General features: G+C 34.5%; 1 protein-coding gene across 17 annotated transcripts in view; it reads left to right on the top strand.

Moving 5' to 3' along the window:
- SOX5 (SRY-box transcription factor 5) overlaps positions 1 to 18380 on the top strand; it is a 993366-nt gene that overhangs the window by 576716 nt on the left and 398270 nt on the right. For 4 of the 17 annotated variants that reach the window (XM_031032931.2, XM_031032925.2, XM_006727745.3 and 1 more), the window contains exon 1: positions 4048 to 4222. The exons of 11 other annotated variants lie outside the window; for them this stretch is intronic. In XM_031032931.2, the coding sequence (XP_030888791.1) occupies positions 4185 to 4222 (38 nt within the window). In that variant the 5' untranslated portion in view covers positions 4048 to 4184. Of the gene's footprint in view, positions 1 to 2417; positions 3368 to 4047; positions 4223 to 18380 lie in introns of those variants that run through there. 2 more of the 17 variants (XM_081821356.1, XM_081821354.1) reach the window with 2 other exon arrangements.

The following is an 18380-nucleotide window of genomic DNA, read 5'->3' as shown; positions in this document are numbered from 1 at the left end:
CTTACAAATTTTTCTTGACTTCTTTTAAAGCTGTAGGACTTAACTAGGGGTGCCTGGCTGGCTCAGTCAGAAGAGCATGCTACTCTTGATCTTGGGGTCATGAGTTCAAGCCCCACGTTGGGTGTAGAGATTACTTAAATAAATAAATAATCAATCAATTAACTTTAAAAAAAGCTGTTGTACTTAACTTATTGGTAAGCATTTAATAGTTGTTTAGTGAATGCTAAAGTAAATTGTGTCTAAATTCACATACATTATGAAACCTTCTGGAGACCTACTTATAATAATATAGCAAAATCACGTTGGGGTGTTAGTTCTTATGTAGAGAATATCGGATATATAACAGACTGGATAGCTTAAACTTTTCAGGTAATTGATAAAGAATGTAGATTTGTTTAACACCTATCATGTGCTAGTCATTAACACATATTTAAACATTATAACATTTAATGTAAAATAAAGAGATTTATGATAATAATTTACTCTCAAACACTGGATTGATTGGATAAATTCAATCACTTAATAAGATTACCAATGACAGGATTTGAGAGGAATATTTTGGAACTGCCTTCTCTTTTCCTGACATTCTAAAATCTTGCAGAAATGCTAATTTGCAATGTAGAATTCAAATGAAAGAAAACTTTTGCAGCCTAGAGAGATACATTTAAAAATTATTCCATTCAGCCATCAAACACAGCACTAACTTAGTGCCGATGAGATTATATCAAATTTAATTTTACTAACAATTATTTGAAAGCCTTTAGGTCTCTTAAAAGTAAGACCATCTTGGGATGTTCGTTCAGCTATAAATGCTGGATTGTCATTTTATTCTGTATTATGGTGTCACAAGTGAAATAAGATCTGGCTTTAAGTAACAAATGGGCCACTAATTAGCTGTATGACTTTAAACTCCTGTTGCCCAAGTTGAAACACTGGGAAACAAGGATATATACCATCCCACTCTTTTCTATGCTGCTTATGATCCATGAGCTAATTTATGTGAACAAAATTCCTTATGAGCTCAGAGTTGCATTAATTCAAAGTATCATTATTAGAATAATCATTATTATATTTGGCAAATTTTCTGTCTAGCTCCTAGTCCGTTTCAGTTTGTTTAGCAGGCATGATTGTGCAAGAAATAATTTGTTTTTGAATGGCTATAGGAATGTTTATAGAAACATGTTGAGATTGTAAACTAACTTCCAAACCATTTAACATTTTCCTATATGCTCATTGTGTTTATTCGACATATGTATACTTACAAATACATATATCAAATGTCTGTGAAAATAAAACCAAAGACAAGGAAGATTCTGATATAAGCATCTTTCCTTTATAGTATAGTTGGTCTCAAAAACTCATGTTCTCTTTCTTACCTGCTCTGATGACCTTCTGGATTGGAGTTACAGAGAAACAACCAGAGGTAGTAGCTGTACTAGACAGCAGCTGGGACCATACGGATCTCAGCATCCTGCCTTATGGCCATTATCTTTGTTTCTATCTTTATGCTGCCACAATGTCTCCTTCTTGTGCTCTCCCTGCATCCTCTCCTTGCTGCCTTCTCCTCTTCCTGACTTCAGCTCCCCTTGCCCCTTGTAACTCACCCCCGCTCCTTCTTCATTTCTCTCTATTGATATAAGATGAAACAAGATACCCTATTTAGGAAATCTTTTAAAAACTATTTTTTAAAGTGTGTGCAGCCATGCAGCTACCATTCCCTAATTCCCATAACCACTGTTGACAATATAAAAAATTATTTCTTGTATACTTTATCAATTAGACTGTATTAGACTGTAGGTCCCACAAGGGCTGAAAAATATAGGTACTTAAAATAAATGCAACAATTTTCTTATTTTTCTGTGTAGGAATGGGTTGTTGCCGTAATAAAAAAAATAATAATTTGAAGCTAACGACAAGGAAGAATAGTGAGTAATATCCTTCCCCCTTCCCCAACTGCTGAAAAAGAAAATCATGTCAGCATCAAGTCATTTTTGCCACATCCCTTGTTAACAGCTTTTTCAGGGTGGGTCATAATTCTGTGTTTTGTTAGTGTCTTAACTCCATAGTGACATGCTTAAATCTTATTCCACATTGATTTTGTCATATATGTACGTTTATTTTTAGGATACCCTGTGAATGATGGATCCCATTATTAAGTTATCATCAACTTTGTCAAAAAATGTATAAGCTTTCAATGAAGAATACATTTATTAATATGAGAAGGTTAATAATTGCTTTTGCTGTTTGGAATATGTGTAAGGTGTCTCATTGTGTATGTCTAAAAAAGTAAACTTACTGTCTGTCGCCAGAAAAAAAAAAAGTGGGACCTAATCAAACTGCTATGGGGTCAACCCTTGTGGTTTTAAAGGCCCTTAATGTTGTCCAGCTGCAAAATAAAAGGAGTTGGGAGGGGAAGTTGGAAGGAGTGGAGGGGGTTGGGGGGGAATGTGTGGAAAAGAACAGGGAGTCTGGCTTTTATTTTTTTTTTTAAAGTGAGTTCAGTGCCAGCCTGGACATTGGCTGTGCAGACTATTGAGCCATTGTCTGCTCCATTTCCAGAATAGCCCCCAGTTAATCACTTCGGCTTTGAAGGGAATTTCCTCGTGGAATTCTCCACAGAAAATCTAATCAACTGACCTGCCCTCTCAACAATGGAAGGCTTTTTTTTCTCTCTTTCCCTTATTGGGGCGGGCTCTGTAATGTAGCCTTTTGTGCAGAATGAACCCTCCCAGTAGGAGTGGAGAGCGTGTGTGAGTGACTGAGTGTGTGTGTGTGTGTGTGTGTGTGTGTGTGAAGAATGCACACTATCTCGTGTTGGTGAGTGTGTGCTTACTCCCTGACCAGATGCTGCGGTGCACGGGGCAGCCACCATCTCTGCATGCGTGTCTGTGTAAGTGTCTTTCTCTGTGTGTGTATGTGCCTCTGTCATTTCATGTCAAAGGTACATTACCTGATTACCTTCCTCGCCTGCCAGATTTTTATCTAGATAATTGGAACTGCTATGGAGGCTGTGCCTTGCCAGCCAGCTTAGGATCTGTAAAGCCTTAGTTTGTCCACCTTGTTATCTGTGGCTGCCTGGGCAGAGGAAATTAAAGAGATCCACAGCCAGGGGAGCGCTTCCGACCCCTGCCCTCCCCAGCAATCCCAAACAGGACAGTTTGGTAGTACCATCTTTTTGTTTTCATTTTTTGGTTTGGTTTGGGTTTTTGTTCCCTTGTGTGCGTGTTATTTTGGCATGTGGATACCTGTTCCCCTCCACCTCGCACATCGTGTTTTATGGAGTTTGGAGCTGAGGAAACTTTGGTCGGGTTGCCAGGACGTTCGCACCACTTTGTGGAAAGCACGAGCTAACAGTGAGACCGACAGAGTGAGTGACAAGTTGTTTACAGGTTTCCTTGAAGGGGCCTCTGCTATATTTCAATCTGTCAAAGTTGCTTTTCTTCCCTCAGAACAATGCTTGATTGTTGTGTGTATGTGAGTGTGTGTGTGTGTGTGTTTCCGTGTGCGCACGGAGAGAGCCTAGAAAGGGGTGAGAAGGAATAACAATTCTTTGTGTAAAAATGATATTACCAACATTTAATTTTTTTTGCTTAATTAATTAATAAATACAGTTTAGTCCTCGTTCTCTTAGTATGCAGATTTCTCTTTTAATCAGCAGTAAATGCATTTTAAAAAATCATACTGTTTTGTGTGTGTATGAGTGTGTCTGTGTGTGTGTGTGTGTGCGCGCGCGCGCGCGCGTGTGACTTTTATTATTTAGAGGAGAGAGAGTATGGGAGACGTGTTAAATGAGTTGACTTCTCACATTCGGTGATGTCTAGAAGAGAGAATTAAAAGGAAAGGACAGGCACCCTGAGGTTGTCTAGTGCCTTGCAGCCGGAGCGTGCGGCTCCGCGGAGGGGGGAGCAGCCAGACCCCGCTGCTGGAAGTGCGCTACCCCTTTAAGAGACTGGTCAAGGAGTCCTAGGAGAGGGAGAAGAGGGTGGGGGGGAGGAGAGGGGGAGAGAGAGAGAGATTGAGAGAGAGGGAGAGAGGGAGGGAGGGAGAGAGGGAGTGAGAGAGAGAGAAGAGAAGAGAAGAGAGAGAAAATCAATTGGTTTAGAAGGTTTGGACTCACTTGACAGGTTCAGTTGGAGACGATCATAGGTGGTTGCTGTGACAAAGGGAAATTGTGCTTTTCCAGCATGCTTACTGACCCTGATTTACCTCAGGAGTTTGAAAGGTGAGTACAGTTTTCCCCCCTAATATATTGAAGTACAACTCTCATTTTACAGTCATCTCTGAATCAATTGGAAGATGCTTCCCTAAAACGTGTTTGTTAGAAAAGCTTTTAGCTAGTGCTTCTGCAATCTTGTTAGCTGATTTTTGTTGTGATTGCCCGGACCAAATTGAACTGATTGGCAAAGTCTCCGAGATTTCTGCTAATGTTTTTAGGTTGTGTCCTATCACAGGAAATTAAATGAACATTAAGCATCTCTCTCCCTTTCACTCGCTGGTTTTCTCTTTCTCATTCACTCTCTTACTTTCTTCCATCATTGATATTTTTCTCCCCTCTTCACCTTTTTAAGTGCTTTTGTACAGAGTGTTACCGTTTTCAATATCTCTGTCTTGTGATTTCTGGGGTGACAGAATGTTTCAGTGGTGGTTAAAACGGAGGCTATAAGTTCCTATTTGATCCTTCTGTAAAACTTTGGAGGCTGCTTAGTAAAGCACATGACCTTTTGTTGATAGAAGAGAGTAGATTTAAAAAAAAGAAAAGAAAATTTAACATCACAGTAATGTATCAGTATATTACTCTTGAAATGTCAAGAAAGGGGGAATGGGGATGCTCCCTTTCTAAGTTTTAGTAGCTACTTTTTGTGCTAGTTGTCTTAAACTAATTTTGATTTACTTACATTTTCCCCTTTTGCCATGATGGGAATAAGTGTATTTGTAATTAAGTAGTTCCTATTTAAAGAAATATGTGCAATATCCTTCCATTTGATGTTGTTGCAAGTAAAACAGGGCTTTGAAAGAATTTTAGCCCTCTTCGTGTTCCTATAAGTACACATTGCAGTTTTTAAATTTGAGTTCTTATCCCAGCATAAGTTCATTTTTTGGAACTAAAAATAGAATTTTGTTTGCCATTAAAAAGAATTCAAACTTTGTATTCTGTATGGTGAATTAAAAAAAAAAAGCTAAAAAAAGCCAGGATGCATGATACCCAGGCTTTTTTTCATTTTCATGAAAGCTACCTTCTGTATAAACATTTGTTGTATCTGACTATGCAATGCAAGCTAGGTGCTAGACCAGCTGGTTAAAAATATGCTAAGTCAAGCTGTTCATCGCTCAAACGACTGAATTTGATATGAAAAGACGAAAAAAGAAAGGACAAAGATTAAAACATTCTAGAAGTGAAGCAATGGAAGAGAAGAAGGGTATTGAGAATAAAATAATGCTTGAATGTGGTCACATATTAGAGAAGCCAGCATCAGATCAAGGAAGAAAGTAAAATAGCCAACATATATACTTTAATTCTGTCTTCTTTCATTTCTTCTCTTCCTCTTCCTCTCTGTCTCTCTGTCTCTGTCTCTCTCTCTTTTTAATTAGGGAGCATCTTCACAAGATAATTCCAGTGAATGACTGAGCTTTCTTAACAGTCTTGAATTAATTTTTTCAAAGTTCTATATATTAACTCTTTGAAATAGTTAGCTTTTGTTTGGAAATATAGCTTATTTCATATGTAGATATTGAAGTTATTTATATCGGGACACACTAATTCTTAATGTTGCTGTTTGTTAATATACCACAGTAAGTTTTCTAGCATGTACAGAGTAGCACATGATTATCTTCAACTCTATACTTTTTGAAAATAAAACTCTGAGTCTGATCTGTAAGCCTGTTAACAGACTGTTCTTATAAAAAGGTAGTTACATATTAACAGGCTATAACCTATTTCTCTATATAAGCAAGCTTTCCTGCTGTGAACTTTATTTGTATTTTTTCAATTATCTCTTTTAAACTAAACTTTTCCCGTTACTATTCTGATGTTCAAATCTCTTAACATTTTTTTTCCTCCTGGTGAGCAATTCATTTTTTTTTTTTTTTTTTTGGTCACCCAAAGGCATGCTTTTCTTGCTGGCTAATTAAATAAGCAAGTGATAATCAATAGAGTTATTAATATAGACAGCATGTTTGGAAATATTAATAGCTAAAATATTTTTTTAAATGCCATACAATATAAAATTTCTTTATAATTTCCCCTGTGGTTGTAATTGGTAATACAAACAAAAATCTCGTAATTCATTGCTATTTGTTTACATTGAATTTGTACGAGTGAGTGTATCTGTAGTCACCCACATAGAGTATATCTTGCAGACTAAATATTGAATATTTATATTACCCAAAGGTGGTATGTATGCTATAACTGCACTATCATATATAGTCAGCTTTTTTTTTGTCTTTTCAACTATTGCAACTTTCATTGAATAAGTAGGTCATTTCCATTGAGTGTTAATTTTTATTCTGTTTGCTCACCTGCCATAGATGAGTTGTTCACTCAAACTTAGTCATAAAGCTGAAAAGAAGACTTCTACATCTCTTTATGAAATAAGGAAGTTTGGTTTAGAGGATATAAATAAGTGGCTTGGGGTTCATGTATTTTGGAAGTTTTATGTGATCTTTTTTTCTAACTTCATTGGTGGAGTCTTGTCCGTCTTCTTTTATTCTTTCCAACCTGTAGACGATTTGGAACTTTAAGGAATATTCAAAACTTAAATGCCAGGATCAAAATTTGGATTTAGATTTGTTATGTCCATATTATCAGCCTTAGAAATGAACCTGGTCAATACTGTCAGACTAATAAGCACTTGTTAAATAAATCATAAGTAGTAACAGTTTCATTGTCTGTTAAAAAATGTTCAGGAGGTAGAGCAAATTGAACAGTGATCCTAAAAAGTAAAGAAGTAGAAATCTTTTATATTTATTTTTAAGCATCCCTGTCATAACTGATTAGGATTAATGAAAAATACAATTCTCAGGTGGGAGGTGAATAGACAAAGTATGTTCTAAGACATTATTTGTAAGCAAAGTCTTTTACATCATACTGTTTAGGGGAAACATAACTGGCAACATGGTCTAAATGTTAGTAATAGCATCATGAGAAAGAATACTTGAACTCTCCTAAAATTTTTAAAAGAAGACGGTGTAATAGATAATAAAAAAAAATCAGACATAAGGTTTCCCCTTTCAGAATACCATCAATTTTTTCATATTCCTAGAATGAAAATATTTAAAATACTTGCCTTAAATATCAATATTAGCTTGTTTCTGATCAATAAAAAGCAATTTTTGATGCTATCAATAGTATCAAATAAATTTTCAATTTATTTCCTTTATATTTATATTTATCCTGATTATAGTGTAATAGTTTTATGACTAAGCTACTTGTTAGACTTTCTAATTGCTTTATGTTAGAGATTTAATTAAAAAGCAAGTGTAAGATGATTGCTTAAGAAGACAGTCTGATAATGTCTAGAAAAAAAAGTTGGGATTGAAGGTAGTGGGATGAAGCAAATTAAGCTTATAGTATCACCTCTTTGCTTCTCTCAAAACGGGTGCAGACAACAGACTATCTATTTTCTACATGTTGAGAGGAACACTATGGGAATAAAACCTTCTGCAATACAAATCTAACTTATTTACTTTATATTCCCATCAAATTTATTTGTGGTCATATTGACTAAAGAAATAGGTTTTTTGACCTTAGGAAAATTTTAAGTGTTTTTTTTTTTTTTTTTCTGAAGAGACAAATATAAATCAGGTACTGTGAAAAGCTAATTTGTATAATTACCATGAAAAATAACTATTAGCGGGCTGCAAGAATATCTCTTACATTAGCGGTACTTGAATTACCTAAAGTTTGGCCATAGTAATAAAATATTTATTACCCAGACAGATTTATTTAGCTTGGTTAGAAACTTTATGAGTGATAAGTATATTCAAGTTAGCAGGTAACCTCCAGGTGTGAATCAAAGGAAAGTTATCTCTTCACATCTGTCACCTTACCGCAACTGTAAACCTCTAAATTTGATATTGTATTTTTAGGATGTTCTGATACATGCCTTTGTTCATTTTACTTATTTTTATGTACTACTACTTTGTAGAGGAAAAGGTGCCTACAACTGATTATAGATTTTAATTACTATTTCAATAATTTACAAGTTAATCTGGCTAAGATATTAGTTTAGAATACAGCTTGCCTGAAGTAAGGGACACGCTATACTTCTCTCACACTTTAGTACTGTCCCAGAGACTTAGCAGGAGACCTGCCTGATTACCAAGAACAATTAAGGGTTAAATGTCAGGTGGCACTGTGTGCTGCTCAGTGCTTAGCAGGTTGACAGATATAGAAATGTGTGAATATTATGATTACTTCACATGTGGGTGTGTTTTCTTAACTTATGTTTCCCAAATATAATAAGCATATGATAACAGGATAACATATTTACCTGTTCTTAGGGAGCTTTTAACTAAAACCTGTGTGTGCATCATACCTGAGAGGCAAATAGTAAGACCAGCTCCAATGCTTTAGCACATGACTCCTCCATAGAATTGGAAGCTATTTCAAGTGGATTATGTTCATAATGCATTTAAAAAGCAAAATTACATTCATGGATAAAATGTGATCTTTATTGTCTGTTCTTTCCACTATCAATTCTCCAGACACCTAATGAGTATATGTATAATGCAGATGTGTATTTTGTAGATTGAACATCTCCCCTTTTTTTATAGATTAGTTAAAAAAATTAGTATAATAGATGGATTTTTGTTTTCTTCCATAATTGGTTAATCATTTATAAGTTCAATGAAGTTAACTAACAGCATGGGGAATAAACCAATCTGGATATCTCTCTTATACTAACTCACATAGTTTAATGTCATGTGTCTGACTCAGATGATGGCAGTGAGATCAGAAGATGTTCAAAGATTCAACCAAAACATGAAACATTGTCCTTTTAATGGAAAAATTCTGTTGAGCAAGAAATGGACTAAAACAGCAAATTCTTCCTTACGTCATTCATTCTGTCCTTTCCTTTTCATTGATTGATAGCATCATCATTTGTATTAAATATGAAACTTGAATGCTATATGGATGAGCATGATCAAATGATATTGCTAGAGAAGAAAAAATTAAGGACTGTTAGTGTTTTGCTTAAGTGAACAGTGTTTATTTGGGACACTTTAAGAGAATGCTTCATATCCGTTCATTTTAACCAGAAACTGATAGTGGTTCAGGAGAAGACCTTTTATTCTTTCTGATTTCTGTGTTTTCTCTTGCAGTTTGGAAACTGCGTTCCCTTCCCTTTAGCATTATCTGTTCTCCTCTTCACTTACTAGTTGAGAGTTCATACATCTCCTCTGGAGTTCCTGTGGCGTATGGTTCTGCTTGTCCAATAGGGGGGTGTTGCATTTCTACACATTCAGTATCCTTTTCCCTTGGAGCCTGAGAGTAAAACCTCAGCAGTACTCCCTGCCTTTGCCAGCCTGAGGAGTCAGAGACTCAAAGTTGTTCCCAGCTCTTGCGCCTTCATTGTAGAGCTGCATTCTGCTCAGTGGGCTGCCGAGAAGGACCAGACCGAAACAAGATTTAGAAGAATTCTGGTGAGAACTGTTTATAGGGATATGGTATTTTAAAAGAATGTGGTAAACAAACAGAATTGTGGCATAAACAAAGATAATTAGCATAAACAATGTCGTTTTAGGACAGGTGGTTTAAAAAAACAAACAAAACAAAAAACCCAAATATGAACCCAACTTGAATGCTGCCAGTTTGGAACCACTGAACCTTAATCTGTACTTCATGAGAATTACCCAGGTTTGTTGATAAACTTGTTAACATGCTTTTTCTGTTTCTTTTGTATCATTTTCCGGTCATTATGCCCTTTTGTCACCCAGCTTGAAAGTAATTAATCTATTACAAGGTAGTTTAAGGACTTTTACCCATAAAACATGACAGAAGGAAAATTAAAAACAAAAGCTTGTAGATGTTCATAGGCATTTGAAGTCAGTGTTGAACCTTAAATCAATTCAAACCTGAACTCGTCTCATTGTATTTTAAATCTCTCTTTTCTTTTATCTAAGTAACATTTCAGTCACTGGCTCTTTAGTGTTAATACATTTACTTTTATCTTGCCTTAGAATTCAGAGTTGTTTTGTTTTGTTTTTGTTTTGTTTTTTGGTTTTCTTTTTTTTTTTTTTTTTTGCTAAGGCTGAATCATCACTTGTGTTATATGTTTATTTCTAAGTGTTGCTTATTTTTTTCTTCCTGTTTTCTCTATAACCTAGTGAAGATGGTGTAGCAGTATATATCTAGCTGGGGATCATGCAATATGAAGATGCTAGTTGTGAACCACATTATCTAAACCTGCTATGCCGTCATGATGAATTTTTATCTGGAGACATTTAGGTTTATTACTAAATGACATTTTTCTCTTCATGTCTTATACTGAAATATTTTGACTTTATTGAAATGTGGAGTGTGGTGAACAGAAAGCTGTTTGTTTTTATTGCATTAAGGACCAAAGTTTTTTTTGGTAAAGCTAAAAAGATTTTTTTTTCCTCTTCATTTCCTCATGGAGAATGGGGAACAGGAATTCAAAGTAGGTATCTCTGGTATTCTGTAGCCCTTCTCTTTGCTGAAATGAAAGCATTTGTGAATGAGTTTTGGTTTCTTGGAGTTATAAAAATGTGTGTAAACTAGTAAACCATGTCTCATTCATGTGCTATGGAGATTTCTCGTACTTCAGGGACAAAAATAATTTGGCTACTAACGAATTAGGGCTACCTGCCAGTGCCAACACATACTGTAGGTAAGAGGAACACTATAAAGAAAAGCTGCTGGCAACGAATCCATTGAAACTTTCATATGTAACAGCGTTCTATTTCTGCTCTTCACATCTTTGAAAGAATGTGTTCTTTAGAAAAGAAAATGTTGAGAAACAGAAAATAGGATCTTTCTTAAAAATGTATTAGTAGCTTCGTTTTTAATATTTCTCATTGTGGAGATGGATAGAGTTGGATTATGTTCTATGTACATGTGCCTCTCCCCCTACCCATCCCAGTCATTTCTGTCACATTGAAACCTAAGATTCAGATGTACTGAGAATAGATGTAATATGAAGAAATGAAATTCACTGTGTAGGGCAAAACAACAACAACCACAACAACACACACTCAAGACCTTGTAAGGTTTTTATACTGGCAGATTAAGAGAGTTAGATCAGTTGGGACGCTGAGCAGCAATTTTATAAATGAGTGTCCTCTCCTTAAGGGCTTCAGAAACACTACTGAGAAAAGAAGGAAAAGGGTTAACCTACTTTGCTTGTTGATATATTTTTTTAATCTAGTAGGAAAAGAAGACACAGGCCCAAATAGTGTTTTGTTGGTACCTTTTTAATCAAAATTTATTTTAAAATGCAGTCAATGATTTACTTTATTACTGATTTTGGTTTTGTTTTGTTTGTTTTGTTTTGTTTTGTATTAATTAGGATCAAGATACCAAGGGGGTAGTTTGGGAACTGGTTGTAGAAACTTTCACAGATGATCTGCTGAGTTGTCATTTTAAACAATTTTGTATTTATCTAATAAAAAAAACATTGTAATGAAAAAGAAGCACAAACATTGAAAATGAGAAACAGGCTTCACATGAGAACACAAAATGAAAAAAATAATGCTTTATTTATGCTATACTTTTTCACTTACAGCTACTATAGGCTGCTTGACAAAGTTCTAAAACCTTTTTATTCTAATTCTGGAGTTAAGGTCTTATTTGTTTGCCTACAATTATTTCTTTGGGTTATTTACCTGGGCCAGAGTTTGTTGGGCAATAATTTACAAAGTCCAAAGACTTTATTTTTACTCTTTTCCTGATGTCTCTTTGTTTCACACCCCCCACCCCTTATTTGCTATTGAGTTTCGTCATATGTTTGAAAGAGTTTGCAGGAATATGTCACATAAAATTAACATTGCTATTTCTTTGCTTCTTTTTCATCTGCACTACAAGAGATCTATGTTGAAGATTCATTAGGATAATATATATAGTGAGTGTTCATATTCTTTAGTAGAGAAAGGAATGAGCTGGTGATCAGACTATTCAATTTCTGATTCATTTATTAGTTCAGTTTTGACCTTGAGTGAGTGATAACTGAATATACAATATCAGATTCAGATTGTCATCTCTCCCATAATATTAGCAGGATGTGAAGAAAACTTTTATGTAATATTCCAAGTACCATTAATCAAACAACACCTAGGAGTAGAAAAGCAAAGATAACAATGAATGTTATTTCTGAGGCAAGAACTTCTATTTCCCTCCAGCCCTAAACATAGCTAGAATCTCCAAAATAGAGGAAAAGGTATTGTTTTTAGAGCCCTAAGGATTATGGGATTTAAATATGGTGGTATAATTGTTTCTAAAAAATTTAACATTACTGGAAAAATAAAATGGATCTAATTTGACCTATAAACAGTTTAGGGATATTTAATGATTTAAAAGCATTATTTTGGAGAAAGAAAAGCATATCCAAAAATCCTGATAGCAGTTTAAAGAATCAAAGTGAAGGAGCAGAATATATAGACTTTTATAAGTAAACTAAAAGATAATCGGGAGTCACTAACACTTCTATGAAGAATATATATAATAGTATTCCAGCTTTAGAAATCTGAAGGTAGTATTGTCGAGCATATTGAAGGGAAAATTTGAATTCAAGAAGTTTGGTAGCTTAAGATATGCTTGAATAAAATTGGGGGATACTTGAGATTTCGGATAGAGATGAAGAAGTTGAGTGTTAGAGGCCTAAGGCGTACATAACAAATGAAAAAATGTTTGTGGGTTTTGAGTATATTTCCCCTAACACATAGAACAATTTCCTCTTTTTTTTTTTTTTGGTAAATATTTATATTTGTCCATATCTTCACTGATTTTTTTTTGTAAGTAAAACATATGGAAAGTATTATTAGCTGGGTATAACATCTCAAGTTCTAATTCTCCCCTATAGACTGAGAAGTTTTGTGTCTTAGTGTATGCATCTGTAAAATCTGAAGATGGGCTGGATAATTTCTAAAATCTCTGACCTTTGAAATTTCATTACCTTGAACTCCATTTGAAAGATCCCTAGCTCCTCACTCTGTTTGTTTAGAGCCAGAGTATCTTATATAACCAGCCTTTACATGTGGAATCACTTCTCAGTTTACCTGTCAGTTGAGTGGTATTATGCAGGAACAAGTAGCCATAGTATATTTTAGGAGTTTTAAATCTAAGTACTATCTATAATTCTTATTTAGGATTAAGTTCTCAAATTTGCTGTGAACTATTTTGAAGCTGAATGGTTCAAAAGAGAAGATTCATATTTTATGTGGTTGAAACTCTCAGGTGCATCAGATCATCATCTTCAACTATGACAAGTATTATGAAAAATAAATTATATATGGACTATTGAACAGGGAACTATGGGGCAATATGAAAAGCATGAGAGTGGCATTTTAGGTCAAAGAGCTGAAAGTATTTATAAGAATAAGATAAAAGGAAAAAAGAGAAAAGGCTAGAAAGTAGAGCATCAGCACAACACTGGGGCTTATGGACAGTATATGTCTTTATATGAATAAATAAAACACGGGGCAGGAAAGTGGTAAGATTAATTAAGATTACAAACAGGTAGTCCAAAGAAAGATTTTAGGTGGTTCCCAAAATAAATTAGGCAATTATTAGGATCATGTGAACCAGTATTATATGCATTAGTTGGTGGTTGGCAATTTTAAGAAAAGAAATGTTAAACCTTAAGAAGCAAGGAGTAGAGAAACAAACAATGAAAGATGCACTTAAAAAGCTATATTATCTGAAAGGGCAAGCTTCACATATTGTTAATATGTTACATTTGGCAGATTGCGTGCTTTTTTTTTTTTAACACAGTGTTTGAAAAAAAAAAGTGTAGTTATACCATCAGCTACATAATCTGTAACTCCGTATCCAAGGACTTTCTGTATTATATGTACTTTGAAAATATGGCTATGGTATGACAAAGTCCTTGTACAAATTAGTTGTAAGTTTTAAATATAGATTCATATATTTAGGATAACATAGGAATTGGCTATTTGTTAAAATTCATTATTTGCTTAATAATTGCAATATAGAATTTTTTTTTATTCTATTCCTGCCACTTTAATTTAAGAATAAAGAATGGGTGTTATTCTCTTATTCTCCTGGTACAGATATAAAGGTTGTAAACAAAACAAAACAAACAGAAAAGGACCTTGCTGCACCAGAACTACATTTAGAACTAGGACCAAAGGGAAATGTGCAAATATCCTACTGTTCAATAAGAAAGAAAATCTGGAAATCATCCAGTTGAGCAACTTACTGCTAATACATTTTATAATACAGCATTTAGTGATATACAAAGTTGGCATATGTTCCTACCGTTTCTAAATCAAGAATTAAAACTTTGTAATGTATAAGTCATTTAAATTCTTTGGGTTTCAGCCATGCAGCTATAAAATGGGCTTTAAAATGAGTATAAAATTATTTATCCCCTAATTCTAGTGAGTCATTTTAAACTTATGAAAATTTATAAAAATATTTGGATATCTCTGAACGCAAGCCACTGAATTCAGACTTTGAAAAAATTGTTTTTGTTTGATAACATACATGTTAGCATATGAAATAATGCCTGTATTTTTAAAAATTTTGTAGTAAATACAACTATAATTATCTTAAATGCACTTATGATTATGGATCCCAGATAACTTGTACCCCCCTAGCAGCAACATAGCATAGCTTCCTCTGCTTACTTCTAAGATTGAAATATCCTAAAAACACATCTCTTCCTCTTGAATATATAAGAAATATGTGATACACTAAAAGTTGTTTTTGCAAGTGTCAGTATATCAAATATTAAAATAATGAATTTCCTGATTTAACATATTCCTGTTTTAAACTATGCAAATTAAAACTCATTTATTTGTGTATTATCATAAAAATGAATCATTTTATATAAAAATTACTGGACAACAAAAAAGAATGATTTTTTATTAAGGTAAAAAGAGTCACACACTATCTATTGCTTTGTAAAGCATTATTTGTACAAATATTTTGAAAATTGGAAAATACTAAATAACTTGAAGAAAGTTATCTATACAAAAACAGTGCGTCATAGATTTTCATGGTAAAAGTAACTTGAGGAGTTTTGCATTAGCTACCTATTTCTTAGACTCTGGGTGAAGCTTGGGAAAATTTATAGATTTCTTTTTATGGGCAGCTGCAAGCAAGCAAACAAAAACATCCAAGAAACAGAACCTTTATTTTTGATATAAAATTGTTTTCCACTGATATAATCTGTTGAAAGCCAGAAGCCATCCAAAGTGCTGATACCAATTTAAGAAGATGATCTTTTGCCTTAATTATACATCTGGGAAATATTAGCTGAACATTTTGTGGAGAACAGTGAATACCTTAGTTGCCAGTTATCTAAAATGCTGCTAATGATCGACATAGTGCCAGTGTTTTGATGGCTAAAACCTAGGCTGAATATGAATACAAAGAACACAGTTGGGGGAAAAAAAAGCACACGTTTTATACAAAACAGATTTCAACCATCTGCTTGGCACTTAGGTTTGCGACTATAGGCAATATATGAAAGAGACCACTGTCCACGTTATGAATGGTATCGCTTTTATTGGTACCTTAGAAAAACCATAGGGTTTTGAAAGCATATATATAACCAATGATTTTCTTCAGCTAAATAATGAAAACAAGGGCCTCAGCCAAAATTTTGTTCCCTCTATAATCTCTTCTATGTCAGTCTTCTTTTCCTAGCAAAAGGGGTTTCGCTAATAAAGTAGGTCTTAGTTCCACACCTCAGGATATTAAAATATACCAGACAACACTACACAAGTAGCCCTTAGGACGAGAACCCCAGATGGTTATGAGATAAAATACTGTTTGCTTTAGGAATAGGTTATATTCCTGAGTCTGTTGCCTGAATACTATGGTGCATGTCAAATCAGCATGGAAGTTAATGGTCCAGAAGCACTTCTGAATTTAATGCTTTCCCATTTGTTCTGAATTTATAGTATTAAATCAGACCATGCTGTTTCATCACTAGTTCAGTAAGGGAAAATCATGCTATAGATAGTAAATTATAGGCAAAATCTAATTATTTGGCCCATTCCATTTACCTTAAAGGTATGGGAGAAGTCCTCAATAAAAGAATATTGGCAAGTATTATATACTAGAAGCTTTTAAATTTATGGAGTAGTTGGTAAGAGCTATTATAGACTGTTACTTAGCACATAGTAAGCCGAAAATATATTTTGACTAAGTCATTTGACTTATTTTATTTTCCTTAGCTAAAGTAGATTTTGCATTTTTAAATATTAGGAAAATTGAGCTATTAGAATGTGTTAGATTATTAATTTGTCTAGGTTGTATGAATTGCCAAAGGTATATTGCTTTTTAGTTTCTGAGGAAGAAGTATGTTATTTAGGAAAATGTATAAAGAAATGCTCTCAGAATCCCTCTATATTTGTGCTTTCCAATATGGTAGCCACTAGCCATGTGACACTTAGGCACTTGAAATGTGGCTAGTTTGAATTGCGATTTGCTGTAAGTATAAAAAACACACTGGATTTTGAAGACTTAGTTTGAAAGAAAGGATGCAAACTATCTTACGAAGATTTTTTTTAGTATTGATTACGTGTTGAAAAAAATACTGATTACATATTCAAATAACAACATTTTGCTGCATAGACTTAAATAAAATATGTTGTTAAAGTTATTTTCACTTTTTACTTTTTTAACGTGGCAACTGGAAAATTTCAAATTGCATGCATGGCTCTTACTTGTGGCTCACATTATATTTCTATTGGATGGCACTGTTTTATTCCTTTCCATGGAGGGAGGAAAATGAAAACTTCTATCTGTATCTGGATTCTAGTAGTTACAGCTCAGTAGGGTAGCAATGAATCAGAAAGAGTTAACTGTCTTCCCTTTTTAGCTTTCTGCTGTAAGAAGGTGAAGTTTTATCACTTTTTAAAAAGCCTTGGTAGTAACACTGACTTGCACAGATCTTTATCTCATTTACCCAATGGATTCTGATGGTTTCTTCAAATTTCCACGGAGTTAGAATAGAAAAGAAGATGTTTGCTTAAGGATTGTATAGGTTATTTTAGAAATTATATGTTTAAAAGGACAATTATATTTACTTTTTGAAATGCCACCATGCGTATCTGTCATTTCAACACTGGGTTTAAAGAAGTTTGTGGTTGGGTAGGAATGCCTTCCCCTTTTGCATCCCAGCTGATACTACACAGAGTTTCTAAAATTGACCCCCAAGATGTGATCCAAGCTCTTTCTCTGTACATACAGAGACATACTAATAGAGATGAGATAAAGATAGCACTGACATTCAGTATGTACTGATTCTGTGCCGCCTTAGCCTCACAAAAATCTCATTTGTTATCCCTATTTCACAAACGAAGAAAACAAAAGAAAGAGAGCTGCCTAACTTCCCAGGTAACAGGGGGCGGAGCTGGGGTACAAATCCCGACAGTCCAGCTCCAAAGACCTCACTCTTAGCCATCAAATTGTACTATTGATCTAGATAAGAAAGTGCTTCCAGAACTTTATAATCTATTATTGAAGTCGCAGGAACTTCTTCATTCATTCAGCAAATGTATTTCAAATACCTACTATGGCAGGCATTATTTTAGTTGCTGAATAGATATGATGAACAAATCAGGCACTATAAATAAATAACATACAATGATTGTGATACAGACGTCTAATTTCTCCTGTCTGAATGAATTCATTCATACATGCACAAGGTGATATGCTAGACGAATCCTGGTGGATATCCAGACACGTGGACAGTTCTATAAAGGGTTTCTTGGTAAAAGCTTCTTGAAACTGGTTTTGAGAGATACCAATTTCCAGTGCACATTATAAATGGAATTTCCTTTGAGAAGTGTAACTATGTAAAATTTCTCAAATACCTCTTTCTTAAGTCCTTTACAGTGGACTCCTTATGGAAAAAGTATCTTTATGGACAGGCGAGTATTTCTGCTCAGAAAATTTATCTGATTAGTTTTTGCTATCTTAATGGGTAGGACGCCTCTTTACAATAGAGTAGTTTTTAAATATGTCACCGGGGCGCCTGGGTGGCTCAGTTGGTTAAGCGGCTGCCTTCGGCTCAGGTCATGATCCTGGGGTCCTGGGATCGAGCCCCGCATCAGGCTCCCTGCTCCGCAGGAAGCCTGCTTCTCCCTCTCCCTCTGCCTGCCTCTCTGCCTACTTGTTCTCTCTCTCTCTATCTCTCTGTCAAATAAATAAATAAAATCTTTAAAAA

This window comes from Leptonychotes weddellii, chromosome 5 (assembly GCF_054177405.1).
Source record: "Leptonychotes weddellii isolate Sample4059 chromosome 5, ASM5417740v2, whole genome shotgun sequence".
Classification (NCBI taxonomy): Eukaryota; Metazoa; Chordata; class Mammalia; order Carnivora; family Phocidae; genus Leptonychotes; species Leptonychotes weddellii.
This window is presented reverse-complemented; position numbering and strand designations above follow the sequence as displayed.